General features: G+C 46.1%; 2 protein-coding genes and 1 long non-coding RNA gene across 6 annotated transcripts in view; 2 read left to right on the top strand and 1 right to left on the bottom strand.

The window, feature by feature from the left end:
• The first annotated feature begins 377 nt into the window (after positions 1 to 377).
• F2RL1 (F2R like trypsin receptor 1) lies at positions 378 to 14,541 on the top strand. The gene is made up of 2 exons (XM_053287901.1): positions 378 to 811; positions 12,560 to 14,541. Exons 1-2 carry the CDS (start codon positions 541 to 543, stop codon positions 13,657 to 13,659), a joined length of 1,371 nt encoding a protein of 456 aa, XP_053143876.1. The 5' UTR covers positions 378 to 540; the 3' UTR covers positions 13,660 to 14,541.
• Positions 14,542 to 15,458: 917 nt separating this feature from the next.
• LOC128341594 (uncharacterized) lies at positions 15,459 to 18,211 on the bottom strand. Its single transcript, XR_008314482.1, has 3 exons — positions 16,593 to 18,211; positions 16,239 to 16,428; positions 15,459 to 15,751 (listed from the first exon to the last, which is right to left on the bottom strand). It is a non-coding gene; the product is annotated as an uncharacterized LOC128341594 (long non-coding RNA).
• An 806-nt stretch (positions 18,212 to 19,017) lies between these two features.
• Positions 19,018 to 21,747, top strand: part of S100Z (S100 calcium binding protein Z) — a 44,469-nt gene continuing 41,739 nt past the window's right edge. The window contains exons 1-2 of one of the 4 annotated variants that reach the window (XM_053288536.1): positions 19,075 to 19,125; positions 20,806 to 21,003. The gene's annotated coding sequence lies outside the window, so the exon portion shown is untranslated. Of the gene's footprint in view, positions 19,126 to 20,805; positions 21,004 to 21,747 lie in introns of all 4 variants that reach the window. The other 3 variants (XM_053288537.1, XM_053288538.1, XM_053288542.1) reach the window with 3 other exon arrangements.

The raw sequence follows: 21,747 nt of genomic DNA, 5'->3' as shown, positions 1-21,747 counted from the left end.
GAATATCTTACAGCGCTCACACTTCTAATCTCCCATTCACATGCAACCCAGGGCGGACCCTGCTTAGCTAAAGGGACAAGTCATGTTTGCTGCCACAAAACCAGCTTTATTCTGCTCCTCGAGGGATTGGTGCTACTTAAGATTTATTGTGGCATTTTATTGTGGCACAAATCAAGCAAAATGCGTCTTTTACCACACAATCTCATGCATGTTTACTCAGCAGCAGATGTAGCATGTGTCTGTAAACAGTTGTAAAACTCTTAAGCTGTAGAAGAAGGGGGGAGGAAAGTCCCACGGCGTTCTGTGGGGCTTACTCCCTAGAAAGAGGGTGTGCGTCTTCCAGCAGCCTCTCTCAGCTTGTCGCGGGCTCGCGCGGCCGCCCTTTGAGACCAGGGGCAGGCACATCCGCGGAGGGTGCAAAGGTCTGCCTTGGAGCTCGCGTCGAGCAATGCTGGCGGGCTGAGGGCGGCCACTTACAGGCACGCCTCGTTTCACATCACATCAGGACTAAAAACTCCCCCAGCCCAGAACACACCAGGGATGAAAGGGCGAAGGGGCAGGGCAGCCCCGCTGCTGCCGTCACGTAGGTGTCCTCAGGCCCCGCCCCCTGCGCCTTCCACCTTTCCCTTTTGGGGCTCTCTCTCTCTCTCTCTCTCTCAGCGATACTCCAGACCAGAGGCGTTGCTCGCAGACGAGGAAGTGGAGTCGCCCGTGCCGCTGCCGCCCCTGGAGCGAGCTATGGGGCGCACGAGCTGGTTTTGGCTGGGGTTCCTGGTCCTGAGCGGCGCCCTGCAGGTCGTTTCTTCTACCGGTGAGGAAAAGCCCAACGCCTGGGAAAGTAGCAGGGAGTTCTTTCCTCCCTTAAAAAAGTGGGGTTGGAGTCAAGGGTGTTGTGTCTTATGATTCCCCCCTCCCCTCTTTCGTCTTCCTGGTCGATTTTAAAAAAACACACACAAAAAACGCCTGAGGCAGGTAGGCGAGTGCGAGCCAAGTTGGCTCAGCGCTTTTAGTTCTTGTTTACTAAGGAATGTCGTTGGAAGGCATTTGCATCTCCATGCACGCGCAAAAGCGTTGTAGCTGGAGCTACGTTGTTTATGACTCTGGAGAGCAATTATTCCTCTCCCTCAGATTCTCGTCTGCCCTAGAAATGAGGTTTAACTTAAGTTAGTTCAGGCCCTGAATCTATTTTCAAAGCGTAGCTGACGCTTAGAAGAGCGTGCAGAGAAATGAGGAAGAGTTCGTCTGAGCATATGCAGAATGCATTTCCCTGATTGTTAGTTAACCAACAGTGACATTTTCATAAAGACAAGCAAACGTTTTCATGCGGCCTGTCTTTATGAAGTCTCTTTCTGTGGTGACTCCTTTGCCACAAAACTCTTGGTAGGTCGCAGAGGATCCTGGGGATGGAGGAGCATTCTAGGACACACACAGTTCACAGGCTTGCTAAATCTTGTAGTCATCCAATGTGAATTGAAAGGATGCCTTAGAACAGGGGTGGTGTGCAGACTTTAGGCTTTGTTTGATTTCTTCTAGAACTCCAAGATCCACCAACCACCAGAAACAAGGCACAAAATAGTGGCTGGTGAGGAGTGGTGGGGCCAGATGCAAAATGGTGATTCGCGGAGTGTAGCCAGTTGCTTGTTGCAACTGCAACCTGGAATGATCAAATGCAAGAACAAATCAACATTGTTATGATAGATCGTCCAGGATTCTTATTAGCTTAAGTTAGGGAAAGGCATGCCTTTTGTCATGGCAAAAAGAGAGCCAGCATGGTGTAGTGGTTAGAGTGCTGGACTAGGACCCAAGAGACCCGAGTTCAAATCCCCATTCAGCCATGAGACTTGCTGGGTGACTCTGGGCCAGTCACTTCTCTCTCAGCTTAGCCTACTTCACAGGGTTGTTGTGAGGAGAAACTTAAGTATGTAGTACACCACTCTGGGCTCCTTGGAGGAAGAGCGGGATATAAGATGTAAAATAAAAATAAATAAATAAATAATGGCAAACATTCCCAGCATCAAATTGTGATAGGGTTTGTATTATTGGTGACTAACCAAGAAAGAAGTCTTGGGGGTTGTGATGGATAGCTTAATGAAAAATGTCAACCCCAGGGTGCAGCAGTTTTGAAAAAGGCGAATTCTATGCTCTGGAAAAATAGAAAAAGGGATTAAAAATAAAACTTGCTACTGTTGTAATGGCCTTATATAAATATGTAGTGGCCACATTTGGAATACTGCATGCATTTCTGGTCGCTATATCTCAAAAAGAATATTATTATAGAGCTGGGAAAGGTGCAGAAAAGGGCAACTAAAATGATCAGGGGACTGGAGTGCCTTCCTTACAAGGAGAGGCTACAGCATTTGGGGCTTCTTGGTTTAGGAAAAATGGCAACTGAGGGGCGACATGGCTGATAAAAAGGCATGCTGTAAAGAAAGTGGATAGAGAGAGTTTTTTCTCCCTTTCTTACAACACTAGAAGCTAGGGGCATCCGATTAAGTGGATAGGCTGGAAATTTAGGAGAGATGAAAGGAAGTATTTCTTCACACACTGAATAATTAATCTATGGGATTTGTTTTCACAAAATGTAGTGAAAGCCACTAATTTAGATGGCTTTGAAAGGGGATTATAACTAATCTAAGACTGGACAGTCTTAGTGGCCATGTGCGACTCCTAGGTTCAGGGGCATTCTGAATGCCTGTTGTGTGGGGAGCAAAGGCAGGAGAGAGAGTCTACCTTCATCTCCTGCTTGGGGCTTCCTAGAGCCATCTGGTTGAGCAATGTGGGAAATGGGATGCTGGACTAGATTAGTTGTTAAATTGGAATTGGATGTCCTAGCTGATCTACTCTATCATTCAGCAATTTACCTTCTGCCTGCCTCAGACTTAGAATGCTCCCAATCCTGCAGCTTTTGAGGGGGAAATCCATACTGGTGGGCTAGTTGATTTTCAGGGATCTTCTCACTGAGGAACCCCTGATAAGCTTTCAGGAAACCTCTGGTTTCTTGCCTGGAGGCACTTGGAGATTTAATGATTTATAGCAAGCTGGCACCTCTGGATTGACTTGCAAGTTAACTACATGACTAATTCCAACCTGTGAGGTTTACAATGCATTTGATTAATTCTGAGCACCATTGATTTCTTGATTCCTGTGGGCACTGCAAGCTAGTGAGACCAGAATGATCTATCATTCTTGTCAACCAAAACTGGCTGTTGATCACCTTGATCTCTTTGGGAAACATCAAATAAGTACTGTAAAAATAACATAAATTGTTCAACTCTTAAGACACTTCTCACATATGAAATTCTCCATTGGAACTGTAAGGTTTATCACCCTGGTAGCTATCATCTTGACTAAATTACCCAGAAGTACTACTGAAATTAAGTAGTCCTTTGGAGTAACTCCTGAGTAGTACTATTGAATAACATAGTCTAGAAGTCAGATTGGGGTTTTTAAATTTAGAATTCTGAATATGAAATCAGGAGTGAATTATTAAAGATAAATTAGAACTATAGAATTTTAGAGTTGGGAGGGATCTTGGAGGCCTTTTAATCCACCTCTCTGTTTAGTGCAGGAAACTGCAACAGCATCCATGAGAGATGGCCACACAACCTTTGTTTGAAAACTAGGGATGTGCAAAAAATTTCGGGCACAGAACGATCTGTGCCCGAAACGAGCAATTTCGGGTGATTTGGGGCCGAACCGAATGACCCCCGATGTCCCCCGATATTTTTCGGGCCCGAGCCGAATCACCCGAATTTCGGGCATGAAAAATTCGGGTGATTCGGTTCATGGTTGATTTGGGGGGATTTTTTGAAGTTTTAGTGACTTTGGGGCAGTTCGGGGGCATAGCATGGGATCTGGGCAAAAAGAGTGGGGTGGGGTGGTAGTGCCTAATGGGTGCAGGCTACCACCCCAATTTCAGGGGGATTGGGCAGAGGCCTGATTTTTTGGGAATTTTTGAAGTTTTGGTGTCTTTGGGGCAGATTGGGGGCTGAAAGTGGATCTGCCCCAAAGGAGTGGGGTGGGCCGGTAGAGAGTGCCTAATGGGTGGAGGATACCACCCGTCCCCAATTTCAGAGTGATTGGGCAGAGGGGTGAATTTTGGTGAATTCTGAGGTTTGTCTTCATAAGGTGAAGTGTGCTAAATTGATTACTTCCTCATATTCATAATAATTGAGAGTGTGAAAAAGTGAAAGTGGGGTCATGAGAGTTGTCTAATTGAAAAAAATCTCATTTGCTATGATAGAATGAGAATTCACACCTCAGAAAAAACTATTCCCAAAAAATCAGGCCTCTGCCCAATCCCCCTGAAATTGGGGTGGTAGCCTCCACCCATTAGGCACTACCACCCCACCCCACTCTTTTGGGGCAGATCCACTTTCTGCCCCCAAACTGCCCCAAAGTCACTAAAACTTCAAAAATTCTCAAAAAATCAGCCCTTTGTTCAATCCCCCTGAAATTGGGGTATTAGCCTCCACCCATTAGGCACTACCACCCCACCCCATTATTCTGCCCCAGTCCCCACTTTCTGCCCCAATCTGCCCCAAAGACATGAAAACTTCAGAAATTCACCAAAAATCAGCCCTTTGCCCAATCCCCCTGAAATTGGGGTGGTAGCCTGCACCCATTAGGCACTACCACCCCACCCCACTCCTTTTGCCCAGATCCCATGCTATGCCCCCAAACTGCCCCAAAGTCACTAAAATTTCAAAAATTCCCCAAAAATCAGCCCTTTGCCCAATTCCCCTGAAATTGGGGTGGTAGACTCCACCCATTGGGCCCTACCACCCCACCCCAAAATCTTGCCCCTGGTCCCCCTTTTTACCCCCGAATCGATTCAGATTCGGATTAAATCCGAATCCGAACCGAATCAAGGGTGATTCGGGTGGCCCATATTCGGGCACAAAACAGAACAGGGGTGATTCGGTTCAGGTCCCAAACCGAATCACCGAATTCCCGAATTGCACACCCCTATTGAAAACCTCTAGAGGAGGATTATGTCTAGCCTGAATCTAAAGATAAAGTGTCCCGTCAAGTCAATTTCGACTCCTAGCGCCCACAGAGCCCTGTGGTTTTCTTTTGGTAGAATACAGGAGGGGTCTACAATTGCCTCCTCCTGTGCAGTATGAGATGATGCCTTTCAGCATCTTCCTATATTGTTGCTGCCCCATATAGTACCAGCGGGGATTTGAACTGGCAATCTTCTGCTTGTTAGTCAAGCATTTCCCTGCTGTGCCACTTAAGGTGATCTAGCCTGAATCTTCTTCCTGGTAATTCCAGCCCATTGACTTAAAATATTAATAAGTACATGGAATTTTGCGGTATATGGGCAGAATGCAAGAAGCTAATGCTGACTTGAGTGTCCTAAGTCTACTAGACATTTGTGAACATACAAAGCTGCCTTATTTGGAGTCAGACCATAGGTCCATCTAGGTCAGTATTCTCATGGAAATTCCAGGAGTTGGATCTGAGACCTTAAGCATATGCTGTAACACTGTAATTTGATGCAATCTATACCTTCCTGAAAGCTCAGGACAAATATACAAATAAACATACAAAGTTGAAAGGTGATTTTTTGATTGGGCCCACCTAGGCTGACCGGGGTGGGGGGGTGGGTGGGAATGCAAGGTTTAACACTCATTGAATTGTTAATTAAATTCTCATCCATTCCTTCTAAGGCTCTGCTTTTCCAAATTCAAATGATATTTTCACTAGCAACATTTCCACCATATACTAGTTACGATCCTAAGCACACTTACTTGGGAGTAAGTTGCACTGAATCTATTGAAAATTCCACGTAAACAAGCATGGGATTGTACTGTGAGGCATGGGAATATGACTATGGGAGCAATTAAGAGGAACAGTGGAAAATTTATATGGGATAATACTTTTAGGCCGACTACTTGCACAAAGTATGCATGTGATGCAATATAATTACATTAGTCTTTGGTACATACATAACTTCCATTAGGCTGCATAGAATGAAAAGAATGGATCTGAAATATTGGAACTGTGTTGACAACTTTGATGTGAATGCCCTGGGGCAAAATTTCTGGGAATCAATTTTATGTAAATGTGGCAAGATCTTGGCTTGTGCAATAGGAATAAGATCCCAAGTTCTCCTCTTATGCTTCCTACTCGCTGCAGAGATTACTTTGGCAGCAAGGTATCCAATCCTCCATTATATTGGGATTGGATAAGTCTGTGCATGTCTGCATTAAACAAAAAGACAGGTCCCTATCCCAAGGAACCTACAGTGTAAACAGACAGTGAGAAGAAGGAGAAAAATACATAAAAATGAAAGTTAACCAGGGATGAACAGTAGCAAATGCATTTACAAATACTTTGAGATGTGATTGGGGATAGAATATACAACATCACAGTTGCAGTGAGGTTGGAGCTGTGAGTGAATGGATGGGATTTGTAGTCCTGTCATGTTGCTGAGGAATGTACAAGTGTATGATGGATGGTTGGAACTGATTGTATTGATCTATCAGTTTGACAGTGCAGGAAGCATAGCTGCCTTTCAATTAGAGCAGGGCTTCTCACATTTTTTGATACTGTGACCCCCCACTAAAATAATATATAAAGCTTCATGACCCCTTCACCATCTTTAAAGCTACTGGTTGACATCCTGACTAATGATGTGTAGACCAGAAGCTTGTTGCTGAGGGTGAAGCAACGTGCTTCCAGTCTAGCAGAGTGTTCCTGGAGTGCTCCCAGAATGCAGGCAAACTAGTATTTGCGTTCTTGCACAAGAATAGAAGAGTGCCCACATTTTGGAAGCACGGCAGACCAGCCCAGGGACTCGTGCTTTATTGACGTTAGGAGCACACACTCTTTGTCAGTCGGATGTCAGCCATGGATTTGATTAGGTAGAGTATGAGCTTGCTTGCTCCTACTTAGTTTTTCAAACCTGGGTTTTATGTTTGAGACTGCCAATCTAATTTCAGGCTCCAAGATATTTTCACCAGGTATTTTACTTGTTATAGCAGCAACTGCTGAAAACTCTGATTTGCACAGGAAGGAATCAAGCAAAGGGAGTCAGTATTCTCATGGCTTTCTCACTTAATTCTTTGTACTCGGCTTGCGCATTAAACCAAAATTCAGGAAGAAAGACTGTCGAGAATGTAAAGTGAAGAGCTGCTCTGACATCTCCGAGGCATGGGAGGCGGACAGGAGCTGGAAACCACCTGGATCCCCTGCTGCTCACCAAGCCAAGAATAGCACAGCAACATGCCATCTTTGGCCACTCCCTAGATGAGCTCTAGCGTGTGTCTTCTGAGAGAGAACGCGTGCCTGGCCCATCAGCCAAAGAAGTGCTGTGCCTGCCCTTGGCTTTGTGAGCGACAGAGGAGAGGAGTATTTATTGCCTTTTGTCTCTGTCAGCTTCCCATGGTCCCTGACCTTGGACATGTTGGGTAAGGCTCCTGGCCTCCTGACAGCTCCCTCCTGAGGTGTTTGGGACTCCTTGGGGGGTCCGACCCGCTGTTTGAAAATCCCTGAGTTAGTGTATGAATGTATGTTATGCAGTTGCATCTGAACAGTCACTGCAATCTTTAGACACCGTAGTGGCATCTAGAAATCTACAACAACAAGCAACCTCAGGTTCTGTCCTCTCTCTCCTGTGTGTTTGAGAGGTAGAGATTGGAAATGTGGATCCTCGCTTGTAGGCAAGCCATAGTTTACTGGGTTTGGATATAGTGGTAAACTGTGGCTTGTTGCAAACCAGAAGCAGATGTTTTGAATCTCCTCTTCCACACAGCAAGAGGGAGCATGCCGGCCTGCTTGTTCTCATAAAATTAAACTTGAAATTGGCATCTGAATGCAATTGGTATATCTGGTGTCTGTGAGAGTCTGTTCACATGAGCATCTAAACCTGGATTATCTGCCTCTAACCCAGGGTTGCATGCTCATGTGAAGGAGGGCAAAGCCATAGTCATCTGAATCTGGGTAACCCTGCTTCTAACTCTCAGTCTTAACCCAGGTTAGTGAAGAGCAGGGCCCCCAGTTCCTGGGGTTGTTGATTATGTGTCTGCTTTCCCCTGTGTCTGCAGGTCTCGGCTTTCAACTGCCATGTTTGTTGGAGAGTGTTGCGGCTGGAGGGGCTGTGATCTGTGAATGTGCCGCTCTGCACAGCCCACTTTATTATCAAAATGACTTGGATGGGGCTTGCCCTGCCTCCTTTCCCCTTGTGGCTAGAGGGCAGCTGTGATGTAATGAGGTTTTCTCTACTCCTGGTGACACAGCACATTATGGGAGGTCTTTCCCGATACCCAGAAAACCTTCCCTCCTTGCAGCTCTTGGCAGCTGCAGTCTTTTGGATAGTGAGTAAGGAGCATCAGGATTCAGATGTCGTGTGTGGGCATCAGGATTAGGGCTCTTCCCTACCCCTAAGTCATACCCAGATGATCATGTGCAAGTTCCCAGTGTTGTTGGTTTTTTAAATGTGCATTTGTATCTTCTGATGGTGGTTGGATTGATAAAGCAACTTTCATGCGAAACCTATTTTAGTGGGAACTCAAACAATCAGCGTATGCAGGTGTCTTGTCAGATCATGTTGGGCTGGTAGGGAAGAAACAGCAACTTCAGTTTGTTATAATTAGCTTGAATCTTTCTGGATGGGGTTACACTCCCCCTAAAAGATCAGGTTCATAGTCTGGGAGTGCTCCTGGATCCCAAACTCTCCCTGCTTTCTCAGGTTGAGGCTGTGGCCAGGAGTGCTTTTTATCAGCTTTGGCTGATACGCCAGATATGTCCATTTCTGAAGACAAACTACCTTAAAACGGTGGTACATATGCTGGTAACCTCTAGGCTTGACTACTGTAATGCACTCTATGTGGGGCTTCCTTTGTACGTAGTTCAGAAACTACAATTGGTACAGAATGTGGCAGCCAGATTGGTCTCTGGGTTTACCCGAAGGGACCATATAACACCGATTCTAAAAGAACTGCACTGGCTGCCGATATGTTTCCTAACAAAATACAAAGTACTGGTTCTTACCTATAAAGCCCTTAACGGCTTAGGCCCAGGGTACTTAAGAGAGTGCCTTCTCTGTCATGAACTCTGTTGCCTATTAAGATCATCTGGAGAGGTCTGGTTACGGTTGCTGCCAACTCGTTTGGTGGCGACTCGGGACAGGGCCTTCTCTGTGGCTGCCCCAGGGCTTTGAAATGTGCTCCCTGCTGAAATAAGAGCATCTCCTTCTCTGTTTGTTTTTAGGAGGGCCCTGAAGACGTACCTATTTTCACAGGCTTCTAACTGAAATCTAATTTTTAAATTTTAATGTTTTTCTCTATTATGATTTTTATTTTTTTATGAATTTTAAATGTTTAGATTTTGCATTATGTTTTTAATTCTGTACACCGCCTAGAAATTTTATATTAGGCGGTATATAAATTCAATAAATAAATAAATATTTTTTAAAAAATTAAAAAGAGGAAGGGTAGTATCCAGACTAAGTTAATTATGACAAAGTCCCACTGAAATTAAGGGGACTTGCATTTTCTGACTCATCAAAATATCCTGTAACCTCTCATAGTAGGAACTGTAGTGGAATGAAAAAAAGGATGGGAGTTGACTGTTGACTGAAAATGCAGTCAGCGGGAACAAAGTTCAGGTTGTGACTTACTGTACAAAGGCATGAGCAATATTTTCAAGAGGCTAAGAGGATACACGGGAAGAATGTTTCTCTGCCTTCCTTTCCACCCTCCCCACCCCCCCACCCACCCACTCTTATTTGTATATACACACGTTTTGTTGAAGTGAAACAGAGATTTTTTTTCATTTTGGGTTTTCAGGTAGTGTCAAGCATGTGCTACACAATGCCTAGCCTATTTCTGTTAACAGGTGGAGAGGGGGAGAGAAGGAGTTAAACAAACAGGTGATGAGTGAGTGTGTAGTCAGTGGACCCAGTTAGCATCCGGCAGTGATTTCTAACCACACAAAGGTCAGAGTTCCGCTGCGTAACAAGTTTATGATAATAGGGTTCTGCCCTGACTAATTGAAAAGTGAAATGTCTTGACTCTTCAAGGTACGTGGAAGCAGGCACTGAAGAGCACTTCAGCTAATGCACAACCTATTTTTCATTAGTTTAGGGTGGAACAACATGTTATGAATCAAACGTAGGTTTTACAGGCGTGCATTTGTCTCATAATGCTAATGTGGGGGCGGAGTAGGACAGCTGCAAGAAGGATGAAGCAGGTTTTTCATGCTTTCTTTTTTTTTTGTCCTCCCAGACTCCAAGATCAAACATAAGCCTGGCTGGGGACTTTTGCAGAAACAATTGGCAGGCGCTTAAGCACATTCGGTCTGCCAGCCATTTCTCTCCTACAGATCTCCCCTCCCCCATTCTTAGCACCTCTGTAAAACAGGGTTGAGGGTTTTGTGTTTGCCCTCATAACCAGCAGTTCTACTTGTGATGATGGCCTAGGCCTCCTTGGGAAGAAAATCTGTGTCAAGGTTGTAGCACTCTAGACTGCAGGTAGAGGTTCACAGGAATGAAAGCTCCTCTAGGCAAAGCAAGTGGTCATAAGTAGAACCTATGGAGGCTACTTTTGCACATGGTGGCTTGTACTGGGCACAAGTGTGAAATGTGTGAAATATGGCACAAGAGTTACAAAGTAGTGTTTTCTAAACTTTGAGTGGCCACCATCTTGAACCAGCATGGCAGATTGGCAAAAGAATATGTCCATTGGGGCCTCCTTAGGGCCTCCTCCCATGTGCTGTAATTTGGCTTATATCTGACTGTCAGCACATAGGTTACAAAACAGTGCTTCTATACTTTGTGTGTAGAATCGGTTTTTTAAAATCCCCACCCATGTCCCCTAGGACTCCCGTGTGGTGTGAATTTGGTTTGTACTGGACGGTGAACTCACGTTGCTAGAGGTGCGTGCGCACGTACACACACACACACACACACATACACACAGATATGGTGATCTCATAATCCTTCTTCTGTCTGGAAAATAGGTTCTTAAACATGTCAGGGGGAAACCAAGGCTAAGATCCTTCTCTCTTTGTGTGGAAGACCATTCAGCTTTGCGAACCACCCAACTTACAGGCTCAAGTCACACAGCCCAGATACAGGATACCAACTTTGTGAGAACTAGGCCTAAGACATTTCACACTTGCAAAACTTGTGCTATACATTTCAATGGCTTTGAAGTTTTCCATAACAATTGAGAACATTCCAAACCACCAGGCAACAGACAGGAAATTCATTTGAGTAATAAACCCTTCTGTACTATGGGTGCTGCCGGTTTCTCCCCTCCCCCCTTCTATTCCCATATGTCCCTTTTAAACAGTGATTTTAAAAAATATATATCTGCTCTTTCAGGCCTAGTACTATGGGCAAAATTAGATGTGATGGGCCATTGCTCATGTGGCTGCCCCACTCATAGAGATGGAGTGACAGAGATTTTTAACAATAAAAGCATATGATGTAAAGAGGGACAGGATTACCCCCCCCACACACACACACACACACATTATGGCTTATCACCCTGCTGTTAGTTGCTTTTCTCTCTTCTTTTCTCCCTTGTGTTCTGGGTAGGAGCTAAAAAAGAAACAACTTTGGAATGTTTTTGATATGTAGCACTCAACATGAGCAACTGGGTTCTCTTAACTCCCTAGATTATCCTCTCAGTTCAGTGGTTGTGGTTAGGGGTGTGCATGGAACCGCCAATTGTGGTCCGGCACTGGGGTGGGGGGGGTCCCTTTAAGAGCGGCGGGAGGGTTTACTTACCCCTCCCGCCGCTTTCCCGATGTTTCGCCATAAAGTTTAGAGTAATTGGGGCGGCAGGACACCTCCCTGCCGCCCCTTCCCTGACGTTGCTTCAAAAGACTCCCAGGAGTCCTTTGTGCGCGCGCGCACATCACAGAGACGTGCACTTATCTCTGTGATGTGCGCGCGCGCGCAAAGGACTCCTGGGAGTCTTTTGAAGCAACGTCGGGGAAGGGGCGGCAGGGAGGTGTCCTGCCGCCCCAATTACTCTAAACTTTACGGCGAAACATCGGGAAAGCGGCAGGAGGGGTAAGTAAACCCTCCCGCCGCTCTTAAAGGGACCCCCCCACCCCAGTGCCGGACTGCCCAGGGCCCATCCCTAGTTGTGGTGTTCACAAGCAAAGTGAATCATAGCATGGTGATCAAATGGAGTATTTTCCAGAACGTTCTTTCATTCTATAGTGTACACCAGTGTTCCCAACCAGTGTGCCATGAGACACCGGACAGTGTGCTGCACTGACTCACTCCCTTCCTGCTTTTGGAGCTGACTCAGTGTTGAAACTTTCCCAGTACATTATGGACCAAGTTGGCTCCAGGAAGAATGTGAGGGACTGCTGTGAATAAGAATGAAGAATGAAATGAGAATAAAGAGGAGGGGAAAAACAATAAGTAAACAAATGAAAATTGTGTAACAATATCTGTGTTGGGGACATAGGCGCCCTAATAGCTTTTTAACATAAGTGTGCTTCAGGATGAAAGATGTTGGGAGACACTGGTCTGATAATTGTCTTGCTTTTTGTCCGTGAGTGTCTAACAGTTTTGCTTATCTCCTTTTAGTGAGAAATGGAACCATCAGTCCCAAAGGAAGAAGCTTTATTGGGCATAAAACCAATTCAAGTAATACCTCTAGAGAAGCATACAGTGTGGATGAGTTTGCAACCAAAATCCTTACTGGGAAGCTGACTACAGTTTTCCTGCCGGTGATCTACATTGCAGTGTTCATAATTGGCTTACCAAGCAATGCCATGGCTCTGTGGGTCTTTTTCTTGAGAACAAAAAAGAAGCACCCAGCAGTGATCTATATGGCTAACCTGGCACTGGCAGATCTCCTCTTTGTGGTCTGGTTCCCTCTGAAGATCGCATACCATATCAATGGCAATAACTGGATTTATGGTGAAGGTCTCTGTAAAGTCCTTGTTGGATTCTTCTATGGGAATATGTACTGCTCCATTCTTTTTATGACATGCCTTAGTGTACAAAGGTACTGGGTCATTGTGAATCCTATAGTGCGCTCAAGAAAGAACTCTGAAATCGCAATAGGAATTTCGGTTGCAGTATGGATCCTAATTTTGCTTGGCACCATTCCATTATATCTTGTTGACCAAACAGTTTATATTTCTAACCTCAACATCACTACGTGTCATGATGTCTTGCCTCACGCCTTGTTGGCTCGTGATATGTATAACTACTTTCTTTCTCTAGCAATTGGAGTCTTCTTGTTCCCAGCTGTTCTCACATGTGTTGCCTACATTCTCATGATAAAGACTTTGAATGCTTCAATGATGGATGTAAGCATTGGGAAGAAACGGAAGAGAGCCATCAAACTCATCATTATAGTACTTTCCATGTATTTGATTTGCTTTTTGCCCAGCAATGTTTTGCTTGTGGTGCACTACTCTCAGATCAAAACCCATGGCTTCAGCAACATCTATGCATCATACATCACAGCCCTATGCCTCTCCACTCTAAACAGCTGCATTGATCCATTCATCTATTACTTTGTTTCCAAAGATTTTAGAGACAATCTTAAAAATGCTCTTCTCTGTCGAAGCGTGCGTACTACAAAGAGGATGAAAGTCTCCCTCTCTTCAGGCAGATATCCAAGGAAAGCCCCTTCTTACTCATCCAGTTCAACCACTACCAAGTCAACTTACTAATCTTAATAGGTGGAAAGCAGGAAAGCCGTGACTCATATGGGCAAAGAATGTTGTGTTTAAAAAACACACACAGCTGGAACTCTAACCATATTTGATTCATACCAGAACTTTGTCAGAATGGGGAAATGCTGATTATAATATAGGGTCTCCATCACTTATACTAACCTGCTTGTTCTCAAGTAAAAAGCCAGAAGGGCCTGCTCAAGTTAGCCCCCCCCCAGCTGTTTTTGGACTACAACTCCCATAATCCCCTTCCACAGTGGTCAATAGCCAGGGATTATGGGAGCTATAGGCCAACATCTAAAGAAAGGCCGAAGTTGAGTAGCCCTGCAATACATAGATGAACTGTGGCTTAAATTTTTTAAAAAGGAATTGGGACAACTATATTTTCACAGATGAGTTAATTGTGTGTTAAGAGGACTTTCTGTGTAAATGCTGATGTCCCAAGGGGGCTATTACTAACACCCAGGTGTATCGGATCAGAAGACTGAAGGTCTTATGTAACTGATAATCTTATGTATTAGTTACACAGTTGAATTTTGAGGGCAAAACCCTTTCTTAATGAGGCACACCTCCCACCTTACAACACATATATGAAAATCAATCATTTGCATGTTTGACAAGCCTTTCTGCCAACCAAAAACTGATGGAAGCCCTGGAAACTTGTAGTATTGATGTCCAAGGGACTCTTATTTGCACTGATATATATAGATATATATAGACACATTTATACACACACACCTTTTTATTTTAAATATTCTGTGAATATTCAATGTGACCAATATATCATCTTAATGTAACATGTAATTTTGTCTTTTTTTAGAACTGCAGCAATTTCACTTACAATGTGTTAAACTTTTTATAAAGAGATACTCTAATATACTCCAGTCCTCTTATGTATCATTTTAAAATGTCACAATACTGACTTGCAGAGCTGTAATACTGACATATAGGATGATCAGTGTGGAAAAAAAATTATTTCATTTTGGGATACTCTTTCCCTCTGACTGCCCTCCATGAACTAATGTGCAGATTTAAGAAAAACTCTGTCAAAGCAGTAAGCAGGTCAGTACCATTGGGATGTGCACAGAACGGGTTCCATGCACTCCCGGGATGGTGTGCGGGGGGTGGGGGTCGCTTTAAGGGGCAGGGAAGGTGCTGCCTGCCTGCCAGCCCCTACCCCGCCGCTTTCCCCCTGCCGGTGCGCCTCCAAAAAAAGACATGTGGGGCTGCAGCGTACATCCTTGCAGCCAGGATCAGCGTCGCCACGCAAATGGCCAATGTGTGTGCCCCACTGAACCAGCTCAAACGCTGGTTGCCAGAACAAGTTCTGTGCACATCCCTAAATACCAAATATGAAGATGAAATACCAAAGATGGAGATCATTGTAATAACCCCCCCCAAAAAATGTGTTTGCCTATACTCCTTTTTTCTGTGCTAAAGGGTGTCTTTCTTTGCACCTTTCAGTGTTGTATCTTCTATCTTAGATTATTCTGGATTGATTTTTTTTTATTTATCGCAACTGTGGTCTGGCATCATACTTGATAACCACCACCACCACAGGTGCTAAGCCAACAAGCAAGGGCCTCCTTCCCACCCTGCAACCTGACTACAGGTAACAGAATCCCATTTTGTCCATTGCATTTGTAGGCTCTGTTTACAGGTAACAGGAAAAACTGGCCAATTAACTTTTATTTAACAAGCCCTTTATTGTGTAACGTGAAGCTGGGGAAATCCAACCAGACTTGGTAATACTGGGTCTCCGTTTTACTGAGATATTTCAGTGCAGATGGCATGTATAAAACTTGATGATACCATGGTTTTTTAATGGGCCAAGAAAAACAGGTGCTAAGCAGTGTTCCCTGTTAACATAATCTTGGCATCCCTGTTGACTACAATTCCCATAATCCCCAGCCAAAGGCCATTGCAGCTAGAGATAACGGGAGTTGCTGCTGAGGTCATCTGGAAATCCTTTTTACAGGGAGCAGTGGTGCCAAGTCAGCTTAAACTGGAGCTTAGGAACTACTCACCCTTAAAGTAGAAGACAGTCACTTGCAATTTTGCATGAGTCATGCTCTGGACTTGTTTTTTTCTGGGGGGAGGGGAGGGGGGAAAGATAACACATTAAGATTTATCCAGTTCAGAACTAAAAATCTAAGGTTGCAATCTTTTGAACACTCATCTGGAAGCAGGTCCTATATTGAACATAATGGGGACATTGACTAAATTTTCTAAGTTGGGCAGGGCCAACTCTTAATTTCAGTGGAACTTCCTCAAATAAATTTAGTTAGGTTGTCAGCCAGTGAGACTTGCTTCTGAGCAGATAAGCATGGATGGAACCATATAGGACTAACATGAAAATCATATCTTACTGTAGGAGTGAGTCACAGAACAAAAACCTTGGTAATGTTTTGTGTTCAGCCCAGTTACGTTGATGTAATTATTACAACTAGCTGAGCCAGGTGTAGAACATCTGTGCCTATAGTTCACCGCAGCCTTCTACCCCTACCACCGCCACCTCTACCTTTTTGCCCACCTGCCACTGCCTTCTGCCCCGCCCCCTGCCTGCCCCTGCCAACCTTTGTCTTCCTGCCCACTCGGTCCCATCATAGTTTTCTTTGGCCAGCTGGCTGCCACCATTCACTGCCATTTTCTTTGCTTGCCTGCCGGCCAGCTGCCACCACCGCCATTTTCTCCCCCATCGCTATCCAGCTGCTTCACGAGAACTCTCGCGAGAGTTGCCACGAATGGGATTAGCCACGGGTATGCCTTAGAGAAATATATAGATATACAAGAAGATAGATGCCTCATTTTCATTTGAAGACCCCTCAGAGCAGTATTCTCCATGGTGTGTTCTGGGCCACTCTGCAGTAGAACTGCCAGTGTATAAAGAGAGAACCAAAAGTATCTCCCGTAAGTCCAAACTACCTTACCTTGTCCACTGCATAGTCCATTGCTTTAGCCTGGCCTTCTAATCAGTTACCAGATGGGGTGGGTTTTTCTGTCTTCTATCTGCATTAGGAGTGACTGCATAATTCAATCCCCAGATGCAAGGGCACAATAGAACTACTCACCCACCCTTGGGGGATATGGCCATTTGCAATTCTGTGTGAGTCATGCTCTGGGCTTGTCTCCTTCAACTGGGGGCGGGGGACTTGAAACTGTGACTCATGAAGAAATGGGGTGGGGTCCCTGGGCACTTATTCTCTCCACATTTGAAAAGCAAACAAAAACAATTGCTTAACATTAAGCCTAATAAAGACTCAACAGCTTGTTCCTGTTTTGTGACTTCTTAGTTGGTCCTGATAAAGTTGAATTACCCTGCTGTTGCTTTCAAATCATCACATTGTGACTGTTCCTCTCCTGTTAGTGGAGCCACTGACCAGATAAAAGAAGTTGCAACACATTGCATGGCGAATGCTTGTAGACATTTAGAGCTCAGGGACAGAAACTAGTTATGTGGAAGGACCTGGAGAATTATGAATTGTAAGAATTATGAATTGTGCCTCTCCAATTTTAATTCAGCAAAAAAAGTGTGCCTTGACAACCTGAAGTTTGGAGCACATCAGCATAAAGGCTAGTAGCAATGTCTGTCTGGGACAACTTCACACCTTAAAAGGCAACATTTATGCTGCAGTTCTAAGCAGGTTTTCCTGGGAGTAAGCACAACTGAACCATTTGGCCCTAAGACCATGAACAACTTTGGGTGGTTCACCCACAACAGCACCATTGAATTTCCTCACTATGAGCTGGTTTGCCATTTCTTCACCCTCCCTGCAGCTGCTTCCACATAGTTTCTGTCCTTGTGCCTACAGACATTGACCACGGTGATGTGTGGTAACTTTCCCCATCCCATCAGTGACTATAATTAACATAGGATGAGGAAAGTCAGAATGTGAGGATCCAAAAGCATCAGCAGGGTAATACCAATTTCAAAAGTCACAAAGGCAGGAGCAAGCTTTTGAGTTAATCACCGGTCTTCATTAGGCTTAAGGTTAAACATCTCTCCCGGTGTTTTGTTTTTGGTTTGTTTTAATGGAGGAATAAGAAACACCCATACACGCTAGCATGAGAAAAAGCCCCAGTCATTAAGATGGGATGTAGAAAGTTCTGCACAGACTTAATTAGAAAAGGCTACCAGGACAGAGAAGCACCACTGCTCTCTGTGAAAAGAAACGATCAGCAATAATTCCATTCTGTCTCCAGCACTAGCCAGATCACATGAGGCCCTGTGAAGTGCAGAACAGAAGGGAAGAAACACACGGTCACCCTTATATTAGCGAGGATGGAGATTAATTTTGGGCGGTGCACCAGGTCTACAGTCAATAGAAACCAAATTGTTACCTAGTGGTGTATTGCATGGTAAGTGTTTTGTAGACATTAGATGTTTGCCACACAATTTAGCAGCTGAGTTGCAGATAAAGTAAGGAGGCTATTCACACCCGTGGAGGAAATTTTGCTAAGTGAGCCCAGCCTGGTTCCCTCCATGCATTTGAACCGCTGGGAGCTGTATGGTTCCTGGTGGCTAGCCCGCCTAATTGTCCCCCCACCCCGGTTAAATGAGGTTAGTGGAGTGAGTAGACCCCCGACCAGGAGGCAACAAGCCTCCCGGTGTTGGAGGGTCCTCCCAGAATGCCCCGCACACTCACGTGGGGCATCCTGGAACTGTGGGGGGTGGGGCTGGGGCTGGGAGGCCCCTGATTCCCGCCACCTCTACCAGCTCCATGACGGAGCCAGTATTCATGTGGGCAGCCGATCTGGCTGCCCAGGGCTTGTCGTCTGATCATCTGTGGGGAGAGCGGGCTCTCCCCGCCAAACCCCTCCCGGCTCTACACACTGATCATGTGTAGAGCCTCAAAATCTAGAACAGCTCTGCATCTTCTCCCTTAATTTTGCCTTGGCCATGCAGCCTCAGATCCTCCCTCCTACTCTCAAAGTCCAATTTTGCCTCCGACTCTTTCCTTATCTTTTTCCTGTACTTTTTTTTTTGACCCAGAGACAGCCTCCTACCCTTCCAGTTACTTCCCTTTCCTCTCAAGAGCTCTTTCTTCCGCAAAGTGAGTCTCTTCTCACAAGCACAGATTCCTGGGTAGGACAGGTTAAACCCAGGAGCCCCTGGTCATCTGGGGAACTGGGAGACCGGCCCAACTCAGCAGCTCTGAACCTGGGTAGCCCAGATCTGCTACCCAGGCTAAAAGTGAGATAGGAGGGAAATGGACCCCATTCTACCTTCTTTTTAAACAACTCCTGGGCATCCGGTGGCCATGTTTACCATAGAGTCTTGGCCAGAGAAAGGAAAGCTGTTTCTGTACTGAGGGCTGCCTCTTCACTGTTCCTGCAATGCATTGTGGTATATGTGGAGGCCCCAACTCCCAATTTTAGCAGTGGAGGATATTGCTTCAGTGTTCATGTAGGTGCACAAGCTGCAGAGCCCAAAGGAGGCTCTGGTCATCTGGGAGGTGGGAGGTAGGAGCATGCCTTCCCTCTTTCTTTTTCATTTCATACAGCTGATGGAAGTTGACAGCCCCAGCTCTGAGAGGCAGAAGCTTCCCTAAAGCTACCTAAGGAAGTTCATGGAGGGGTTGAAATTTAAACTGAGGTGTTCTGATTCAAGCCACATACTAGGCTGCAAATCCTTTGCACACTCAGTTAGACTGACCTCTGAGTAAACATGCATAGGATTGATTTGTTAGTTACTATGCTATACCATTGAAATAAATGTTTGTCTAGGTAATACTACCCTGTAAGAATCTTGAAGTGAGATTACTAAGGACAGGAAATCAGTGATTTACATGTGACATAACTTGCTTGGACATGCTTCAATTTTCTTTGGTAAACCCTGCAGACTGGATCTGTGGTGGGGAGAAAGGAGCTTGAACCCTGCTGCCCACACATGGTCCCTGTGGCTGCTAACCTCTGCTAACTGAGCAAAGAGGCACCTTTCAGAGGGGCGATTCTCATATTTAGCAGGGGGAGAGCAACTGGTCTTGTCCAGCCCTAGCACAGCGTCCCTCCAGTGATGGTTTTTGGTGTTTACCCTATGTTTCTTTTTCAGATTGTGAAGTTTTTGGGGAAAGAGAACCATCATATTATCTATATATATATTTCTCCTGGGTGTGCCCAGGAGAAATGCGTCCCAGCAGCCCAGCTGATTGGCTGGGCTGCGGGGGCGCCTGATTGGTCCTGGCGCACCCAGGAGAACGGCGGTGGCCATGGCCGGGGAGCCAGGCGGGCCCGGCCGCGGAGTCGAGGCGGCGGGCCTGGCTGGGCCCGGCGGCGGCACTCCTGGGCCCGGCCACGGCGATGGGCCTGGCGGCGGCAGCAGCACTCTCCGGCCCGGCGGTGGCGGCACCCTCGGGCCCGGCGGCGGCGGCGGCGGCACCCTCGGGCCCGGCGGCGGCGGCACCCTCGGGCCCGGCGGCGGCGGCACCCTCGGGCCCGGCGGCGGCGGCGGCACCCTCGGGCCCGGCGGCGGCACCCTCGGGCCCGGCGGCCGCACCCTGGGGCCCAGCCGCTGCAGCGGAGGTAAGGCGGCGGGCCCGGCGGCCGCAGCGCAGGCGGCGGTGGGCCCGGCCGCACTAGAGGCGCAGATGCTCTGTGCCCGGGCCCACTAGTTTATTATTTATTTCTCTATGTAAACCGCTTTGGAAACTTTGTTGAAAAGCAGTGTTGTTGCTGTAGTATTATTATCTCTATATATAACTCTCCTGGGTGTGCCTTGGAATGTGCGTCCCAGCGCCCATCTGACTGGCTTGGTGGTGGACGCACCTGATTGGCTGAGGCGCACCCAGGAGGTTTGGTTGCCACCGCAGCGGCCCAGCCATGGAGGCCAGAGGCGGCAGGCCCAGCCCGGCTGCGGAGGCAAGGCCCAGGAGGGGGGAATGAAAGGGCGGGGCAGAAGTGGCGATGGGGAGGAGAGGCGACTGGGCCCGGAAGCAGAGACTGGGGCAGAAGCGGGGGGAGAGGTAAACGCCGGCCCCAAAGAGCGCACAGATGCTCTGTGTGGGGTCGGCTAGTTTATTTTATTTTATTTGACAAGGACAATAAACCTCTCACCGCCAGTGGGAGCTTTTCTTGTTCCTCTACAAATAGCCATGGGGAGCAAAGAGGCACCTTTTAAAAGTGGTGATCCTCTTTCTTTTGCAGGGGGAGAGCAACTGGGCCTATCCATCCCCAGCACGGCATCCCTTCAGTCCGTGTCCAAAAGGGAGATTGCAGCTATTTTTGGCGTCAGTTGTACATCATGCCTGAAGGTGTTGTAACACGATATGTACAAATAACTGGAGGCCTTTGGCACCTGAAGGGAGCCTGTGTAAACCAAGTGATGTGGCTCTGAGTTCTCAGGTACTTTGCTGTCTGCTATATATCTATTATCCAATTAGGTTAGCCTATCTTGTGTGTCCTAATAAGGTTATGTAATGGATACCAAAAGCCCTTGGAGATTTGCCTGCTTGCAGGAAGCACAGGGAGGGTTCTGAATTACACAAAGTGGGCAGGTAATGTGTACTTACCTAGTCAAGCAAGAATGTTGCAGAGCAAGGTGGTGGTGGTGGTTCTTGCTACAGGCTTTGTAGTGTCAAAACACCAGATAGACAGGACTGCTTGAATGTGTTAGAAACTTTATGTGCCTGGTGGATTATAACACAAATGATTGTGACATGATTATCCAAATGTGGCAGTAACAGATATAGTATAAAGCAGATATTATTATTTTTTTTAACTGTTTTTCAAGCAGGGACCACTTGGGCAAAAACCTTCAGTGTGAGAACCATTTCCCACTGTGTTGACCTCTGCACAGCACTGCGCTGTCACGTATATGACACCCCTGAGGGCAGAGGTGTGTGCCAGTTGAGAATGTAGCCACTTTCCCCTTAAGATCTTTTTTATTGCAAAAAAGAACAAGCAGCAACAATGCAGCAGCAACAATCACTGACATCAAGTTCCACACTTAAGTCACACACTTAAGTAGAGGTTCAGACACCAGAAAACAGTAGCAAGTATAAAAAGCAAGCAAAGAGATATAAAACAATTCCTCTCTTTAAAAGACATTTCCTTTCCTCTTGTTTCCACTCCACAGTAGTATTCACC

This window comes from Hemicordylus capensis, chromosome 2 (assembly GCF_027244095.1).
Source record: "Hemicordylus capensis ecotype Gifberg chromosome 2, rHemCap1.1.pri, whole genome shotgun sequence".
NCBI lineage: Eukaryota > Metazoa > Chordata > Lepidosauria > Squamata > Cordylidae > Hemicordylus > Hemicordylus capensis.
This window is presented reverse-complemented; position numbering and strand designations above follow the sequence as displayed.